General features: G+C 49.6%; 1 protein-coding gene across 2 annotated transcripts in view; it reads right to left on the bottom strand.

Moving 5' to 3' along the window:
- Nucleotides 1–16,075, bottom strand: part of LOC118084239 (collagen alpha-1(XXVII) chain) — a 267,599-nt gene extending 251,524 nt beyond the window's left edge. For both annotated transcript variants that reach the window (XM_060270658.1, XM_060270659.1), the window contains exons 1-2: nt 15,918–16,075; nt 10,182–10,252 (exon numbers count right to left, since the gene is read on the bottom strand). In XM_060270658.1, the coding sequence (XP_060126641.1) occupies nt 10,182–10,252; nt 15,918–15,979 (133 nt within the window). In that variant the 5' untranslated portion in view covers nt 15,980–16,075. The remainder of the gene's footprint in view (nt 1–10,181; nt 10,253–15,917) is intronic.
- Between the last annotated feature and the right edge of the window lie 767 nt (nt 16,076–16,842).

The raw sequence follows: 16,842 nt of genomic DNA, 5'->3' as shown, positions 1-16,842 counted from the left end.
TGCACGCGCAGGCCGGAGGGCGGGGGAACGCGCTCCCATACGCATGCGCACAAGCTATTTCTGGTGCCGCGCTTTGCCGGAAGTGCACCAGAAATGACGTATGCAACAGAAAAGGAGAGTGAGCGCGTTCCCCCACCCTCCGGCCCACCACGCGATCGGCGCCGGAGGAACCAGCCCGAAGCCGGGTAAGTTTGGGGACCCCTGCTCTAAAGAGAACGAACACACAAACACACACACATACCCCTGCCTGAGCTTTGACACTGTAACTCAGTGTTTCTCAACCAGTGTGCCTCCAGATGTTTTGGGACTACAACTCCCATCATCCCTAGCTAGCAAGACCAGTGGTCAGGAATGATGGGAGTTGTAGTCCCAAAACATCTGGAGGCACACTGGTTGAGAAACACTGCTGTAACTTTACCCTAGCTATCAGTCACACACACACACACTTGTTTGTGGTGGCTCCACAGCTCTAGAAAACTCAGCCAGTTGAGATTCAGCCAGCTACTTTGTTGCTGCCTTTTAAATGGAAACGAAAGGTTATACGTTAATTGTGTTGGATTCAATGGTTTAAATTAGTCATGCTTTATACTAGGGCCACCAACCTTTTGGGGCCGGGGGGCACATTTGGAATTTTCAGACAATACTGTGGCATGGGTATACCCAGCAAGGGGTGGGGGCAGCTGCCCCCCCAGAAGCAAAAAAAAATTACCGTATTTTACGGACCATAACCTGCACTTTTTCCCTCCGAAAACTGAAAGGGAAAAGTCGCTGCAGGTTATGGAAATTGGGCTGTTTCCGCCCTCTCCATGGCTGCAGCCAGCGACAGGAACGTGGGGAGGGGGGAGGAGCAGCCTGAGCTGGGGGGGGGTGGACGGGAGCTCCATCCTTCCTTCCCCCTCTTTCTTCCTTCCTTTTTCTCTGTCTCTCCCTCCCTCCCTTCTCTCACTCTCTCACCCCTTCTTTCCTTCCTTCCTTCCTTCCTTCCTTCCTTCCTTCTCTCTTTCTTCCCCTCTCTTACCCCCCCCCCCTGTACTGTGGGCACCAAGACACAAAATGGTTGCTGTGGGGAGGCAAGTGGGAAGGGGAGGGAGAGGTGTGTATTGTATTGTTTTGTTTTATTCTTGCTTTCATTATGCATTTTGTGTTTTTATCTCGTATTTTTATGCTGGGAATTACCCTGACATCTATGGATGATGGGTGGTATACAAATTTAATCAACAACAACACAAAATGGCTGCTGTTGGGGGGTTGTAGAAGTGGCTAAGCCAGAACAAACAGAAAAGGAGTAGAGGGAATATCGATGGAGACTAGGGTGATGACCATAGCTGCCAGGTACCCCGTTTTCACGGGAAACCCCCGTTTTTCGTACCGTTTCCCGGCGGTTCCCCGTATCAGTTCGTCTCCCATTATTCTCCCTTATTCTGCTCCTGCCGGGGGCCTTTTTTCCCCTGCTTTGCCCATCTATGGAAGTCGCATCTACGCATGTCCGGAAGTGCGTAGGCGCGACTTCCGGTGTCGGCGGCGGCCATTTTCCGTGCCCATAGATAGGCAAAGCGACACCAGAAGTTGCGTCTACACAACTTCTGGTGTCACGCGGCTGCGGGTCCCTGATTCTGCAGTCCAGGACTTGGCAGGTATGGTGATGACCCCCAGACTCCCTCCAGATGTTGGACTCCAACTCCCATTAGCCAGCACGGCCAATGGTCAGGAATGTTGGGAGTCGTGGTCTAGCAACATCAGAGGGATCCCCACTAGGGTGATGACATTTTCATTTTTTTTTCTTCAAAAATTATTTCCTGTAGCACAAATGGAGGAACTTTTGCCTATTAATGACTAAAATGAGGTAAATGATGAAATGGTCAAACGGTTTGTGTGTGACCTTTTTAAATATTTCAATGGAATATACCTCATTTTAGTCATTCATAGGCAAAGGTTCATTCATTTGTGCTACAAGAAATAATTTTTGAGGGGAAAAAATGACCCCACCTGCCCACAGACCGTCTCACCAGAGTGGTGCATGCTCTAGTTCTCTCCCGCTTCGACTACTTCAATGCGCTCTACGTGGGGCTGCATTTGAAGGTGACCCGGAAACTACAATTAATCTAGAATGCGGCAGCTAGACTGGTGACTGGGAGCAGCCGCTGAGGCCACATAACACCAGTCCAAAGAGCTCCCAGTACGTTTCCGAGCACAATTCAAAGTGTTGGTGCTGACCTTTAAAGCCCTAAACAGCCTCAGTCCTGTATACCTGAAGGAGCGTCTCCACCCCCATTGTTCAGCCCGGACGCTGAGATCCAGCACCGAGGGCCTTCTGGCGGTTCCCTCCCTGCGAGAAGCCAAGTTACAGGGAACCAGGCAGAGGGCCTTCTCGGTGGTGGCACGCACCCTGTGGAACGCCCTCCCACCAGAGGTCAAAGAGAACAAAAATGACCAGACCTTTAGAAGGCATCTCAAGGCAGCCCTGTTTAGGGAAGCTTTTAATGTTTGATGGGTTTCTGGATTTTAATATTTTGTTGGAAGCTGCCCAGAGTGCCTGGTGGAACCCGGCCAGATAGGCAGGGTATAAATAATATATTATTATTATTATTATTATTATTATTATTATTATTATTATTTCTCTTACTGTAATTTTGTATGCTGTATCCTGATTTGCCCTATTATTATTATTATTATTATTATTATTATTATGAAAATGAGCTCTATGCATATTTATTTAAATAAATAAATGCGGTGGAGATGGTTACATGTGTGTCACAGGGCCTACTGCCAGACTAGAAACATGCCGGCGTTCCCTAGCTCCGCTGGGAGTGGAGAAACATCATTGAGAACTGCTGTACAGTATATGAATATGGCTAGTCCCCAAAAGAGAGAGGGAAACAGCTAAATATTTTAGTCCTCCTTTTCTCAACGTTAGCATACAGTGCAGACTGAAAAATGTTTGCTTAAGTGATTTCACCAGATGTCCAACTCTTACGTGAGGAAGTAATAAATCGGACAGGGAGGAGGGAGATTACATTTTATTTTTTAAAAAAGCTAATACCACAGGTTCTGCTATTCTCTCTTTCGCTTTATGTTTTTCAAAAACTGATAAACAGGCCCAGCTTCAAGAAACTTTCTTATTTTGTCTCCACATCTTTTTTTGTCCTCTTTCCTGCATATTTTAAAGCACGGTTTTGCCACTCATATTGCTCCTAAAGTCACTACTATAGCGCTATAAACTCTTCCAGGAGCAAAAGAGGGAGACTAAGGAAAGTGTCTGCCTGACATTACCAAAATAAAACAACAACAACAAAAACAACCCACATACTTTTGATAGAAAAGATGCAGAACAAGACCACAAAAAATAGATGTAGTGTTGCATAACAGAATCATAGAATCCTAGAGTTGGAAGAGACCACAAGGGCCATCCAGACCAACCCCCTGCCAAGCAGGAAACACCATCAAAGCACGCTTGACATATGGTTGACAGCAACGCGTGGCCGGGTCAGCTGGTAGAATCATAGAAGCAGAGTTGGAAGAGACCATGAGGGCCATCCAGTCCAACCCCCTGCCAAGCAGGAAACACCATCAAAGGATTCTTGACATATGCCTGTCAAGCATCTGCTTAAAGACCCCCAAAGAAGGCGACTCTTTGGAGTTAGAGCATACACCTGTGGGGGTTTACCTGGTCCCCTCCCCCAGCTAAGATGGGGCTTCAAAGAATCATTGTGTTGTAGCCAATAGCACAAGTCAAAGATAGGGACTCTTACGGGGGCACATGTGAGGCCAGAGACAAAGGTAGGAGGAGCGACAAACATAAATTTTACCTTTGAACTTTTGATGTTGCCTGAGGAAAGAGAGGGAGACACCTGGCTTGAAAGCAGTACATGTGAAAAGGATCTAGGAGTCTTGGTAGACCACAAACTTGACATGAGTCAACAGTGTGATGCAGCAGCTCAAAAAGCCAATGCAATTATGGGCTGCATCAATAGGAGTATAGCATCTACGTCAAGGGAAGTAATAGTACCACTGTCTTCTGCTCTAGTCAGACCTCACCTGGAGTACTGTGTCCAGTTCTGGGCACCACAGTTCAAGAAGGAGACTGACAAGCTGGAAGGTGTCCAGAAGAGGGCAACCAAAATGGTCAAAGCCTGGAAACGATGCCTTATGAGGAACGGCTTAGGGAGCTGGGTATGTTTAGCCTGGAGAAGAGAAGGTTAAGGGGTGATATGATAGCCATGTTCAAATATATCAAAGGATGTCATATAGAGGAGGCAGAAAGGTTGTTTTCTGCTGCTCCAGAGAAGCGGACACGGAGCAATGGATTCAAACTACAAGAAAGAAGATTCCACCTCAACATTAGGAAGAACTTCCCGACAGTAAGAGCTGTCCCAAGGTTGGGGGGAACCTCAGGCCCAGGGAAAGACGATTCCACCTCCACATTAGGAAGAGCTGTTCGGCAGTGGAGTTTGCTACCAAGGAGTGGGGTGGAGTTTCCTTCTTTGGAGGTCTTTAAGCAGAGGCAGAATCTTCTTTCTTGAAGTTGGAATCCATTGCTCCGTGTCCACTGTTGTGGCATTGTTTCCAGGCTTTTGACGATTTTGGTTGCCCTCTTCTGGACACCTTCCAGCTTGTCAGTATCCTTCTTGAACTGTGGTGCCCAGAACTGGACACAGTACTCCAGGTGAGGTCTGACCAGAGCATAATACAGTGGTAATGCATTCCTATGGGAAACCACGATTCGCTAGACGAACGTTTCGCAAAACGAATTTGTCTTGCGAGGCAACCTCCGATCGCAAAACCCATTTGTCTAGCGAAAAATTCGTCTAGCAGGGCATTCGTCTAGCGAGGCACCACTGTAATTGAAAAAGGAGTCTTTTTTTTGCTGTCATACTTAAGCAACACTGGAAACTGATCAGTCTACTGTGATCTACCAGGAGATCCAGACATTCTTTCTTCTGCCTCGCTCCGCGAAGTAAATGGTGTGTAGGTCCTTCTCATCTTCCCATTAATGCAGGTCATTGCTTGGCCTCTTTGCTTGTCCTTCAAACCATTTCCTCCTCTTTCCCTGCCTTCACTGAAGAGGGTTTATAATTCAGCAAACACATTCCATATGCCATATGGAATGGGTTTGCTGAGTTACGGAGCCATCTCAGGCAGCGATGGAGGAGGAAAAATGCAGTCTTTCTGCTGCAAGAGAGAATGGGTTTTCTCCCGTTCAAAGTGGCTGCAGCCTGAATATGTGTTTAGTGGGTCTTCTTATTTCTGCTGCCGTCACATGTTCCACTTCCAAAATGTTAGGGGGTGTCATGGGCATACCCAGCATGGGGCGAGGGGGGGCAGCCGCCCCCCTATAAGCAATATATATATATATATATATATATATATATATATATATATATATATATATATATATAAAGTGAAGATCACGCGGCTCCTAAAGAAGCACAAGGCGGCCGCTGTAGCCGCCACCGCCGCAGTGTCGCCAGGCCCGCTGGCCCTGCTCAGCCCCTGCAGCAACGCCTTGAAGCGGTCGTGACTGGGCCATGCCTTGCCTTGCCTTGCCCTTGCCCTCGCCCGCCCCGCCACCCCCTCTCGCTTAAACTTTTGCCCCGCTCTCAGCCGGAGACTCCGCTGCCCGTTTCCCTTGAAGCGGGAAAGAGAGACGGCTCTGGAGCAAGTGCCTTGGCGCGGAGGAGGCTGCCTGCTTCTTGGGAGAAAAGCAATGACAAACCTAGACAGCATCTTCAAATGCAGAGACATTACCTTGCCAACAAAGGTCCGCATAGCTAAAGCTATGGTTTTCCCAGTAGTGATGTATACAAGTGAGAGCTGGACCATAAAGAAGGCTGATCGCCGAAGAATTGACGCTTTTGAATTATGGTGCTGGAGGAGACTCTTGAGAGTCCCATGGATCAAACCTATCCATTCTGAAGGAAATCAGCCCTGAGTGCTCACTGGAAGGACAAATCCTGAAGCTGAGGCTCTAATTCTTTGGCCACCTCATGAGAAGGGAAGACTCCCTGGAAAAGACCCTGATGTTGGGAAAGATGGAGGGCACTAGGAGAAGGGGATGACAGAGGACGAGATGGTTGGACAGTGTTCTCGAAGCTACGAACATGAGTTTGACCAAACTGTGGGAGGCAGTGGAAGACAGGAGTGCCTGGTGTGCTATGGTCCATGGGGTCACGAAGAGTCGGACACGACTAAATGACTAAACAATAACATAGTGCTTTAAATGTGTGGTGTGAATGTGGCCAGACACATAGGGAATCAACAAAAAAAATTGCTAGGGGGTGGGGGCTGGCCCTGGCCTGTAAGCCAGCTGTTGGTCACTACTGCCATATGGCATGGCTCGACCTCAGAGAACATGCTTTACTATGCTGTGTTCTCTCTGTTTGTTAGCCTACCTCCCCTTTGCTTTACAATGATGGCACACAATGCTTTCCATTCGGCTGACAGCCCAGCAATATTATAATGAGTTTCATCTGTTGCTGGAAATTCCCTCGGGGACATTGTGCCGGAGAATAGTTGGCTCTGCTGCCTTCCAGAAGGTCATTTGTCGGCCTAGGTTTTTTTATATATAAAATACTATCACACTGCACTGGCACTTAACAATCAAACTTCTATTGGGGTGTGTGTGGGGTGTGTGTGTGCGTGTGTGTGTGTGTGTGTGTGTGTATCCATACATATATATACACATAGAATCATAGAGTTGGAAGAGACCACAAGGGCCATCCAGTCCAACCCCCTGCCAAGCAGGAAACACCATCAAAGCATTCTTGACATATGGCTGTCAAGCCTCTGCTTAAAGACCTCTGAAGAAGGAGACTCCACCACACTCCTTGGTAGCAAATTCCACTGTCTAACAGCTCTTACTGTGAGGAAGTTCTTCCTAATGTTGAGGTGGAATCTTCTTTCTTGTAGTTTGAATCCATTGCTCCATGTCCGCTTCTCTGGAGCAGCAGAAAACAACCTTTCTCCCTCCTCTATATGACATCCTTTGATATATTTGATATATTGAGAAGCGGACACGGAGCAATGGATTCAAACTACAAGAAAGAAGATTCCACCTCAACATTAGGAAGAACTTCCTGACAGTAAGAGCTGTTCGGCAATGGGATTTGCTACCAAGGAGTGTGGTGGAGTCTCCTTCTTTGGAGGTCTTTAAGCAGGCATATGTCAGGAATGCTTTGATGGTGTTTCCTGCTTGGCAGGGGGTTGGACTGGATGGCCCTCATGCTCTCTTCCAACTCTAGGATTCTATGATTTGAAGGCATCCTCTGTTTGAAGGACTCACCAGCCTAAGCCCAACATAAAGGAAAGAATCATCATCAGAAGAAGCAAAGGCCACAAAGTTCCCCAGCAACCGTAGCACCTGGGTAGCAGACTGAGGTAGCACAGAGGTCACCTGGACACAGCCTCTCCCACTAGGGTAAAGCACATTGCATATCTATTTAAATGGCAATTGTTTCTAAATTTGCTGATGAATATAGGGTTGTATCCAACTAAGTAAAGGTAAAGGGACCCCTGACCGTTAGATCCAGTCGCGGACGACTCTGGGGTTGCGGCGTTCATCTCGCTTTACTGGCGGAGGGAGCCGGCGTACAGCTTCCAGGTGATGTGGCCAGCATGACTAAGCCGCTTCTGGCGAACCAGAGCAGCGCACGGAAACGCCGTTTACCTTCCTTATTTATCTACTTGCACTTTGACCTGCTTTCGAACTGCTAGGTGGGCAGGAGCAGGGACCGAGCAATGGGAGTTCATCTCATACCTGCGCAGGTAAAAACCTGCTTTCCCACAAACTAAAACAGCGCCCTCAAGTGGCGTTCTTCCCACAGCTCCTCCTCCACCTCCTCCTTCCTCCCCATGGAGTCTAGCCCACACCCACTAACCCCGCCTCCGCCATGAGATCCTGTAAAACAGGGGGACTCTGAGACTCAGGGGGATCTGAAGGGCGGCTATTACCCTCCATTCGGCAGACTAACATCCAGCAACGCGTGCAGGGCCAGCTAGTTTTAAATAAGATCACACATTCTACTCATGTAAAAACACGCTGATTCCCGGACCGTCTGCGGGCCGGATTGAGGCGGCAATTGGGCTGCATCCAGCCCACAGGCCTGAGGTTGCCTACCCCTGTGATTATGCTATCCTCCCTCCTCAAGAACAGCAGCTCACATGCTAGGTTTTGTTCTTCTGCAACATTTGGATGTGGGGAAAGCAGAGGTACTTGGGGAGGGGGAGGAGGAGGAGGAGGAGGAGGAGGAGGAGGAGGAGGAGGAGGAGGAGGAGGAGGAGGAGAGGAGGAGGAGGAGGAGGAGGAGGAGGAGGAGGAGGAGGAGGAGGAGGAGGAGGAGGAGGAGGAGGAGTTTGGATTTGATATCCCGCTTTATCACTACCCGAAGGAGTCTCAAAGCGGCTAACATTCTCCTTTCCCTTCCTCCACCACTACAAACACTCTGTGAGGTGAGTGAGGCTGAGAGACTTCAGAGAAGTGTGACTAGCCCAAGGTCACCCAGCAGCTGCATGTGGAGGAGCGGAGACCAGATTATGAGTCTACCACTCTTAACCACTACACCAAACTGGCTCCCATCCCCCGGCTCCTATTCCCAGAATCTCCCATTCCCAGTCTCCCGGTAAGAAGAAGAAGAGTTTGGATTTGATATCCCGCTTTATCACTCCCCGAAGGAGTCTCAAAGCAGTTAACATTCTCCTTTCCCGTCCTCCGCCACCACAAACACTCTGTGAGGTGAGTGAGGCTGAGAGACTTCAGAGAGGTGTGACTAGCCCAAGGTTACCTAGCAGCTGCATGTGGAGGAGCGGAGACACGAACCCGGTTCCCCAGATAACGAGTCTCCCGCTCTTAACCACTACACCACACTGGGAGGGCTGAAAGGGTGGCCCTGCTCCTCTCCCTGTACACTCATTCCCCTACACAGGAGTAGCAAGTGTTCTGTGGCACACAGAAGCACAACCAGGTAGGAATTCCTTGTTAAACCAGGGGTCGTTAAAATGGTGCCTGTGAAAGCTATGGAACACTCGGTGATGAGGTAGTTTAGGTGGCCATGTTTTTTCCTCTTGAAAAGTACACAGAGCTGAAGGAGGAAGTTGGAAGAGTGGCACTCTTTCCCACTTCCCCTTTCAGCTCTATGTACTTCTCAAGGTGCAGATCAGAGGATAGAGGGTGGCCACCGCTGCTTTTATGTTTTCTACCAGGGCCGTCTTAAGGGTACCCAGCGCCCTGGCGCAAAAAAGTTTTGCCGCCCCCCCCCCTTTCCCTCTGGCCTGCCTGGCTCTCGGCTCCGAGTCACTCACCTCTGGTGGCTCCAGATGCTCTCCTCCTGGCGCCGCTGCTCGGCGGTGCTCAGCTCCAGGCGCATGAGGCGGCCCAGCTCGCCCAGCTCCGCTTCCCTGCCCAGCGGAGGCTTGTTGTACGCGGGCCTGCGGAGGAGCTGCCGGGCGAGCTCGGGAGGCTGCTGCAAAGGGAGCGCGACTCCACCGGTCTCGCCGAGCTCCGAGTCCGGCAGGCCCCGCTGCCGGCCCAGCGCCCTGTTGCCGCCACCAGCAGGTCCGCCACCACCACCAAAGCCAGAGGCCCTCCCACTCGGGACACCCGCGACCGCCGGCCCCGCCGCATCTCTGCTGCGCCGCTTGAGCGCGGGGCGGGACCCGAGGAGGAAGGGCCGCCCTGCCGCCGGGCCCGGAGCAAGGAAGCAGCCTTCTTTGCAGGAGCAGCCGAGGTGCCTCAGAGGCCACGCGGCTCCTGGCCTTGGAAGTTTGACAGCCTTCCCGCCAACCCTGGCGCTGCATTTCATTGGTAGAGCTGCTGCCATGTGGTGTCACCCTCTACCAATGAAACGCAGTGCCGGGGTGAGAGATGACCCTACAGAGTGGAGCAGGGTTCTAGTGCCCCTGTTCCGCTCACTTACTTCCCTGCTCTCCCCTGAGCGGTGCGGCTGGCGGAGGGAAAAGGGAGGCTGCCGCGCAGCTCCCCCACTTGCTGGGGCGCCCCTTAGCGCCCAGGCGCCCTGGCGCAATGCGCCACTAGAGCCAATGAGCAAGCCGGGCCTGTTTTCTACCTTGCCTTGAATGCTTCAAGCAGAAAAGCAACCAACGATTTGCTTAATAAAATACTGTTCTTCACCCACCCACCCACCCCCTACCAAAATGGGTGGGAAAGGATTCTCAAAATTGAAATTTACCTTCAGGACTTCCCTGTGTGAATCCTAGGAAACAGGTGAAATAGAAAACGGTCCAGAAAGACGGGAATCCCCTAAAAAGAAGAAAACACCAAAATTACTTCAGTTTCGAAATATCTTCAGACAGAAACTTGCAGCAACAGGTGGTTCAGTTAGCAAGCAGAGGCTGTAACAAAAAAAGGCAATAAATGAGCCAGGGTTCTACTGGCACACAGTGACCCATAACATGAAGGAGAGTCACAACATCACAGGAAAAGTGTGAGGGGGAGGGGAGAGAGAACCTGCTTCCAGGAAAGCACTGGCAACACACACACCCTCCCCATTTCCATGGAAAAAGCAAAGCCAGCTTTCAATTATCAGGCCTGTAACTGACAGACGGAAACTTTCAAGATAGGGCTTCCCTCTATTTTTCCTTTTATTAGGTGTGCTGAGCATACAGCCCTCCAAGTGTAGATCACTGGCCATGCTGAAAGGGCTACCAGTGACATCAGACAGGCCCCAGGTTCCTTGTCTTATAACAGGGATGTCCAACTCCCAATAGACTGCGATCTACAAACAGTATATAAAAAAAATGACAGTGATCTACCCATTGTCATTGGATGGACCAAACTTGTTGAGCTTTTTCTTAGGAAGTCAAAGTTGTTCAGCTTTTTTTAGGAAGGCAAAGTTGTGGAGCTTATTTTGGAAAGGCAAAGTTGTGGAGCTTTTTTTTTTTTTTAGGAAGCCAAGCCAAAGTTATTGAGCCGAACTTTTTTTTGGGGGGGGGGAAGGAGATCGCTGAGAGGCCGGAGATCTACCAGGATCTACCAGGAACATGCCTGTCTTAAAAGAAACTAGCTGGCCCAGCCACGCGTTGCTGTGGGTCATCCCTGTGATTCCCCCCACGCTGTCCCGATCCATGATGTATCCCACCCCTCCTCCCTCCAACCGCCTGGCTCATCCCTGTGTTTTGGTAGGACACCCTTCCCTCTGTTTTCCCCAGGGAGTGTTGTCCCCTCCCCCCTGTATTGCCATACATTGGCCCCTGCGCACGCATCATGAACATTTTTATATATTTAGATTTTTGAAATAAGAAAATGAGAAGCAGAAGTTATTATTGTTTGATTTTATTTTTGGGGTTGTCATTTATTTTGGTGGGTATTGTATGATTTGGGCGTTGTTGTGTGTTTTGGTTTTGACCTTTAAAGCCCTAAACGGCCTCGGTCCAGTATACCTGAAGGTGCATCTCCACCCCCATTGTTCTGCCCGGACACTGAGGTCCAGTACCGAGGGCCTTCTGGCGGTTCCCTCATTGCGAGAAGCCAAGTTGCAGGGAACCAGGCAGAGGGCCTTCTCGGTGGTGGCGCCCGCCCTGTGGAACGCCCTCCCATCAGAGGTCAGAGAGATAAACAACTACCTGACATTTAGAAAATACCTAAAGGCAGCCTTGTTTAGGGAAGTTTTTAATCTATGATATTTGATGTACTTTAATGTTTGTTGGAAGCTGCCCAGAGTGGCAGGGGAAGCCAAGCCCAATGGGCGGGGTATAAATAAATTATTATTATTATTATTATTATTATTATTTAAGCGCCAGCTCTAAAGCCAGGTAGGTGTTTCCCCTGCAAAGCGCAAATGCCTAGCTCCTGGGGGGGGGGAACCCAACAGAGATGGCAGGCAGTTATATCTGGGCAAATAGGAGGAGCCGTTCTGAGGCTTTCAGACATGCTGAAGCCAAGTCTGGGCAAAACAGAAATGTTTCTCTCCCTCTCCCTCTCCCTCTCCCTCTCCCTCTCCCTCTCCCTCTCCCTCTCCCTCTCCCTCTCCCTCTCCCTCTCCCTCTCCCCCTCTCCCTCTCTCCCTCTCCCTCTCCCTCTCTCCCCCCCTCTGTGGTTCTCTTCCCCATCAGTCATAGGGAGACTCACACGATTAGCTAAATATGCATTGAAAAATGAGCTTGTGCTTTGGACGTAACCAGAGCATGAAGATATTGGAAGGTGTGTTATACCAGGCCAGGCTGTCCTTTACACTTTGACTAGCAGCAGCTCTCCAAGGTCTCAGGCAGAGGTTGCTTCCTGTCAATTGGCGCTGCCTGATCTCTTTAACTAGCGGCACTCTCTGTCTCAATAAGAGCTACATACTTCACTTGCTGGACTAGATCAGGGGTCCCCAAACTAAGGCCCGGGGGCCGGATGCGGCCCAATCACCTTCTCAATCCAGCCAGCTGAAGGTCCGGGAATCTGCATGTTTTTACATGAGTAGAATGTGTCCTTTTATTTAAAATGCATCTCTGGGGTTTTTGTGGGGCATAGGAATTCGTTCATATATTTTTTTCAAAATATAGTCTGGCCCCCCACAAGGTCTGAGGGACAGTGGACTGGCCCCCTGCTGAAAAAGTTTGCTGATCCCTAATCCCTAATCCCAACACGGAATTAAGATTGCCGGAAGAAATATCAACAACCTCAGATATGCAGGTGACACAACCTTGATGGCAGAAAGTGAGGAGGAATTAAAGAACCTTTGAATGAGGGTGAAAGAGGAGAGCGCAAAATATGGTCTGAAGCTCAAAATAAAAAAAACCAGGATCATGGCCACTGGTCCCATCACCTCCTGGCAAATAGAAGGGGAAGAAATGGAGGCAGTGAGAGATTTGACTTTCTTGGGCTCCTTGATCACTGCAGGTGGTGACAGCAGTCACGAAATTAAAAGACGCTTGCTTCTTGGGAGAAAAGCAATGACAAACCTAGACAGCATCTTAAAAAGCAGAGACATCACCTTGCCGACAAAGGTCCGTATAGTTAAAGCTATGGTTTTCCCAGTAGTGATGTATGGAAGTGAGAGCTGGACCATAAAGAAGGCTGATCGCCGAAGAATGGATGCTTTTGAATTATGGTGCTGGAGGAGACTCTTGAGAGTCCCATGGACTGCAAGAAGATCAAACCTATCCATTCTGAAGGAAAGCAGCCCTGAGTGCTCACTGGAAGGACAGATCCTGAAGCTGAGGCTCCAAGACTTTGGCCAACTCATGAGTAGAGAAGACTCCCTGGAAAAGACCCTGATGTTGGGAAAGATGGAGGGCACAAGGAGAAGGGGATGACAGAGGCTGAGATGGTTGGACAGTGTTCTCGAAACTCCGAACATGAGTTTGACCAAACTGCGGGAGGCAGTGGAAGAGAGGAGTACCTGGCGTGCTATGGTCCATGGGGTCATGAAGAGTCGTACATGACTAAATGACTAAACAACAACAGCCTGGTAAAGAGGAGATATGATACCATCTTAGAATACTGTATTTTAAGGCCTGTCACATGGTAGATAGAGCAAGCTTGTTTTCTCCAGCTCAGGAGGACAGGTCCCAAACCAATTGCTTCAACGTTCAAGAAAGGAGACTAAACATTTTGGAGTCATTTTGGACTCACAGCTGTCCATGGAGGCGCAGGTCAATTCTGTGTCCAGGGCAGCTGTCTATCGGCTCCATCTGGTACGCAGGCTGAGACCGTACCTGCCTGCAGACTGTCTCGCCAGAGTGGTGCATGCTCTGGTTATTTGCTGCTTGGATTACTGCAATGCGCTCTACGTGGGGCTACCTTTGAAGGTGACCTAGAAACTGCAACTAATCCAGAATGCGGCAGCTAGACTGGTGACTGGGAGCGGCCACCAAGACCACATAACACCGGTCTTGAAAGACCTACATTGGCTCCCAGTACGTTTCCGAGCACAATTCAAAGTGTTTGTGCTGACCTTTAAAGCCCTAAACCAGGCATCCACAAACTTTGGCCCTCCAGATGTTTTGTACTACAATTCCCATCATCCCTGACCACTGGTCCTGTTAGCTAGGGATCATGGGAGTTGTAGGCCAAAACATCTGGAGGGCCGCTGTTTGGGGATGCCCGCCCTAAATGGCCTCGGTCCAGTATACCGGAAGGAGCGTCTCCACCCCCATTGCTTTGCCCGGACACTGAGGTCCAGCGCCGAGGGCCTTCTGGTGGTTCCCTCACTGCGAGAAGCAAAGCTACAGGGAACCAGGCAGAGGGCCTTCTTGGTAGTGGCACCCGCCCTGTGGAACACCCTCCCATCAGAGGTCAGAGAGATAAACAGCTACCTGACATTTAGAAAATACCTAAAGGCAGCCTTGTTTAGGGAAATTTTTAATCTGTGATATTTGATGTATTTTAATGTTTGTTGGAAGCCGCCCAGAGTGGCAGGGAAGCCAAGCCCTATGGGCGGGGTATAAATAATATATTATTATTATTATTATTATTATTATTATTATTATTATTATTAACAGCAGGAAGAACTTTTTGATGGTAGGAGCAGTTCAACAGGGGAACGGACTCCCTCAGAAAATGGTGGACTCTCCTTCTTTGGGGGTTTCTAAGCAGAGGTTGGATGGCCATCTGTCATGGATGCTTTAGTTGAGATTCCTGCATAGCAGGGGGTTGGACTAGATGGCACAGGGGGTCCCTTCCGACTCTGCAATTCTAAGATTCTACGAAATCAAATTAGTATCTAACTGCACCACTGGGCAAGGTGCAACCCACCACTTATTTTTTTAAGGTGGTTTAAGAACCCAAAAGGTGCTCATCAATGGCTCCTCCTCATCCTGGAGAGTATTAACTAGTGGGGTGCCACAGGGTTCTGTCTTGGGCCCAGTCTTATTCAACATCTTTATCAATGACTTGGATGATGGGCTTGAGGGCATCCTGAGCAAGTTTGCAGATGACACCAAACTGGGAGGGGTGGCTAATACCCCAGAGGACAGGATCACACTTCCAAATGACCTTAACAGATTAGACAACTGGGCCAAAGCAAACAAGATGAATTTTAACAAGGAGAAATGTAAAGTACTCCACTTGGGCCAAAAAAAAAAGAAGAAGAAGAAAGGCACAGATACAGGATGGGAGACACCTGGCTTGAGAGCAGTACATGTGAAAATGATCTAGGAGTCTTGGTAGACCACAAACTTGACATGAGTCAACAGTGTGATGCAGCAGCTCAAAAAGCTAATGCAATTCTGGGCTGCATCAATAGGAGCATAGCATGTAGATCAAGGGAAGTAATAGTACCACTGTATTCTGCTCTGGTCAGACCTCACCTGGAGTACTGTGTCCAGTTGTGGGCACCACAGTTCAAGGAGGATACTGACAAGCTGGAACATGTCCAGAAGAGGGCAACCAAAATGGTCAAAGGCCTGGAAACGATGCCTTATGAGGAACGGCTTAGGGAGCTGGGTATGTTTAGCCTGGAGAAGAAAAGGTTAAGGGGTGATATGATAGCCATGTTCAAATAAATAAAAGGATTTCATATAGAGGAGGGAGAAAGGTTGTTTTCTGCTGCTCCAGAGAAGCAGACACAGAGCAATGGATTCAAACCACAAGAAAGAAGATTCCACCTCAACATTAAGAAGAACTTCCTGACAGTAAGGGCTGTTCAGCAGTGGAATTCGCTACCAAGGAGTGTGGTGGAGTCTCCTTCTTTGGAGGTCTTTAAGAAGAGGCTTGACAGGCATATGTCCAGAACGCGTTGATGGTGTTTCCTGCTTGGCAGGGGGTTGGACTGGATGGCCCTTGTGGTCTCTTCCAATTCTAGGATTCTATGATTCTAAGAACCAGCCTCGCTGCGTTTGGGGTGCAAATTCTGAGGCGGGGGGGGGGAGGCGACACACACACACACACACACACACACACACACACACACACACACACGCAGCAGAAGCACTCCCGCCCCAACCATTCTCACCTCCCGCTCCTGGCTTTCACTACTCACCCCCTGCTCGCTGCTGCTGCCGCTGCTTTGAGTTTGGAGAGCGGTGCTAATTCCAGCTTCATCACGTTTTTAGTGCATTGTTCCGCTGCGATCCCTCAGAAAGCTGCCTTGGGGGCGCATCCTTTCCCCCTGCCTGCCTTCCCCCCACCCTCCCTCCCTCGGACGCCGGGGCTCTTCAGCTCCGCAGCCCCAGAGATCCCCCTGCGCCTCGCTCCCGTTGCGCTCGCGCTCTGCGCTGCAGTCCCTCCTTGGTCGCTGGCGGAGGAGGAGGGGGAGGACTGTTAAATCCCATTTAAGTCTCCGATCGCGGGTGCCTTGGGGGGAAAAGGAGGGGAGGAAGGAGAAAAGAAACGGGACGTTGGGAAGCGAAGCGCCCGCATGATCGACGGGCGCGCAGCCTTAGAATGGTATCCCGACACGCGACTCCTTCCTTTCTCTCCCTCGCACCCACCCTCTTAAAAAAACAAACAAACAAAAAAACTCAGTTGTGGGGGGATACGATCCCCTTTCTTTCTTTCTTTCTTTCTTTCTTTCTTTCTTTCTTTCTTTCTTTCTTTCTTTCTTTCTTTCTTTCTTTCTTTCCTTCCTTCTTTCTTTCCTTCTTTCTTTCTTTCCTTCCCCACCTCTGGGCACAGGGGTTTTGCTCAGCCCTTGCTTGGTGGCGCGAGAGCAGGCGCGCACGATTGTGCAGACTCTTTCTGCTTTTGGAGATGCAGATACCGGTGTCCTTCCGCCACAAGGACTTTGGAAAGGGGGAAAGGGAAGATTTGGAGCAGTGAAGGAAAAAAAAACGGTTTGGGGTGGGTTTTTGGAGTTAAAAAACAAACCAAAAACCAAAAGCAGCTCCCTGCAGTTGCTGCTCTTTTCTGCCCTCTAGTGCAGATACGGAGGGAGAGCACTTGGGAAAGTTGCAAATCCAAGGAAG

The sequence above is a fragment of the Zootoca vivipara genome, chromosome Z (genome assembly GCF_963506605.1).
Source record: "Zootoca vivipara chromosome Z, rZooViv1.1, whole genome shotgun sequence".
NCBI lineage: Eukaryota > Metazoa > Chordata > Lepidosauria > Squamata > Lacertidae > Zootoca > Zootoca vivipara.
Note: the sequence above shows the minus strand (reverse complement) of the source record. Positions and strands in the feature narration are given on the sequence as shown.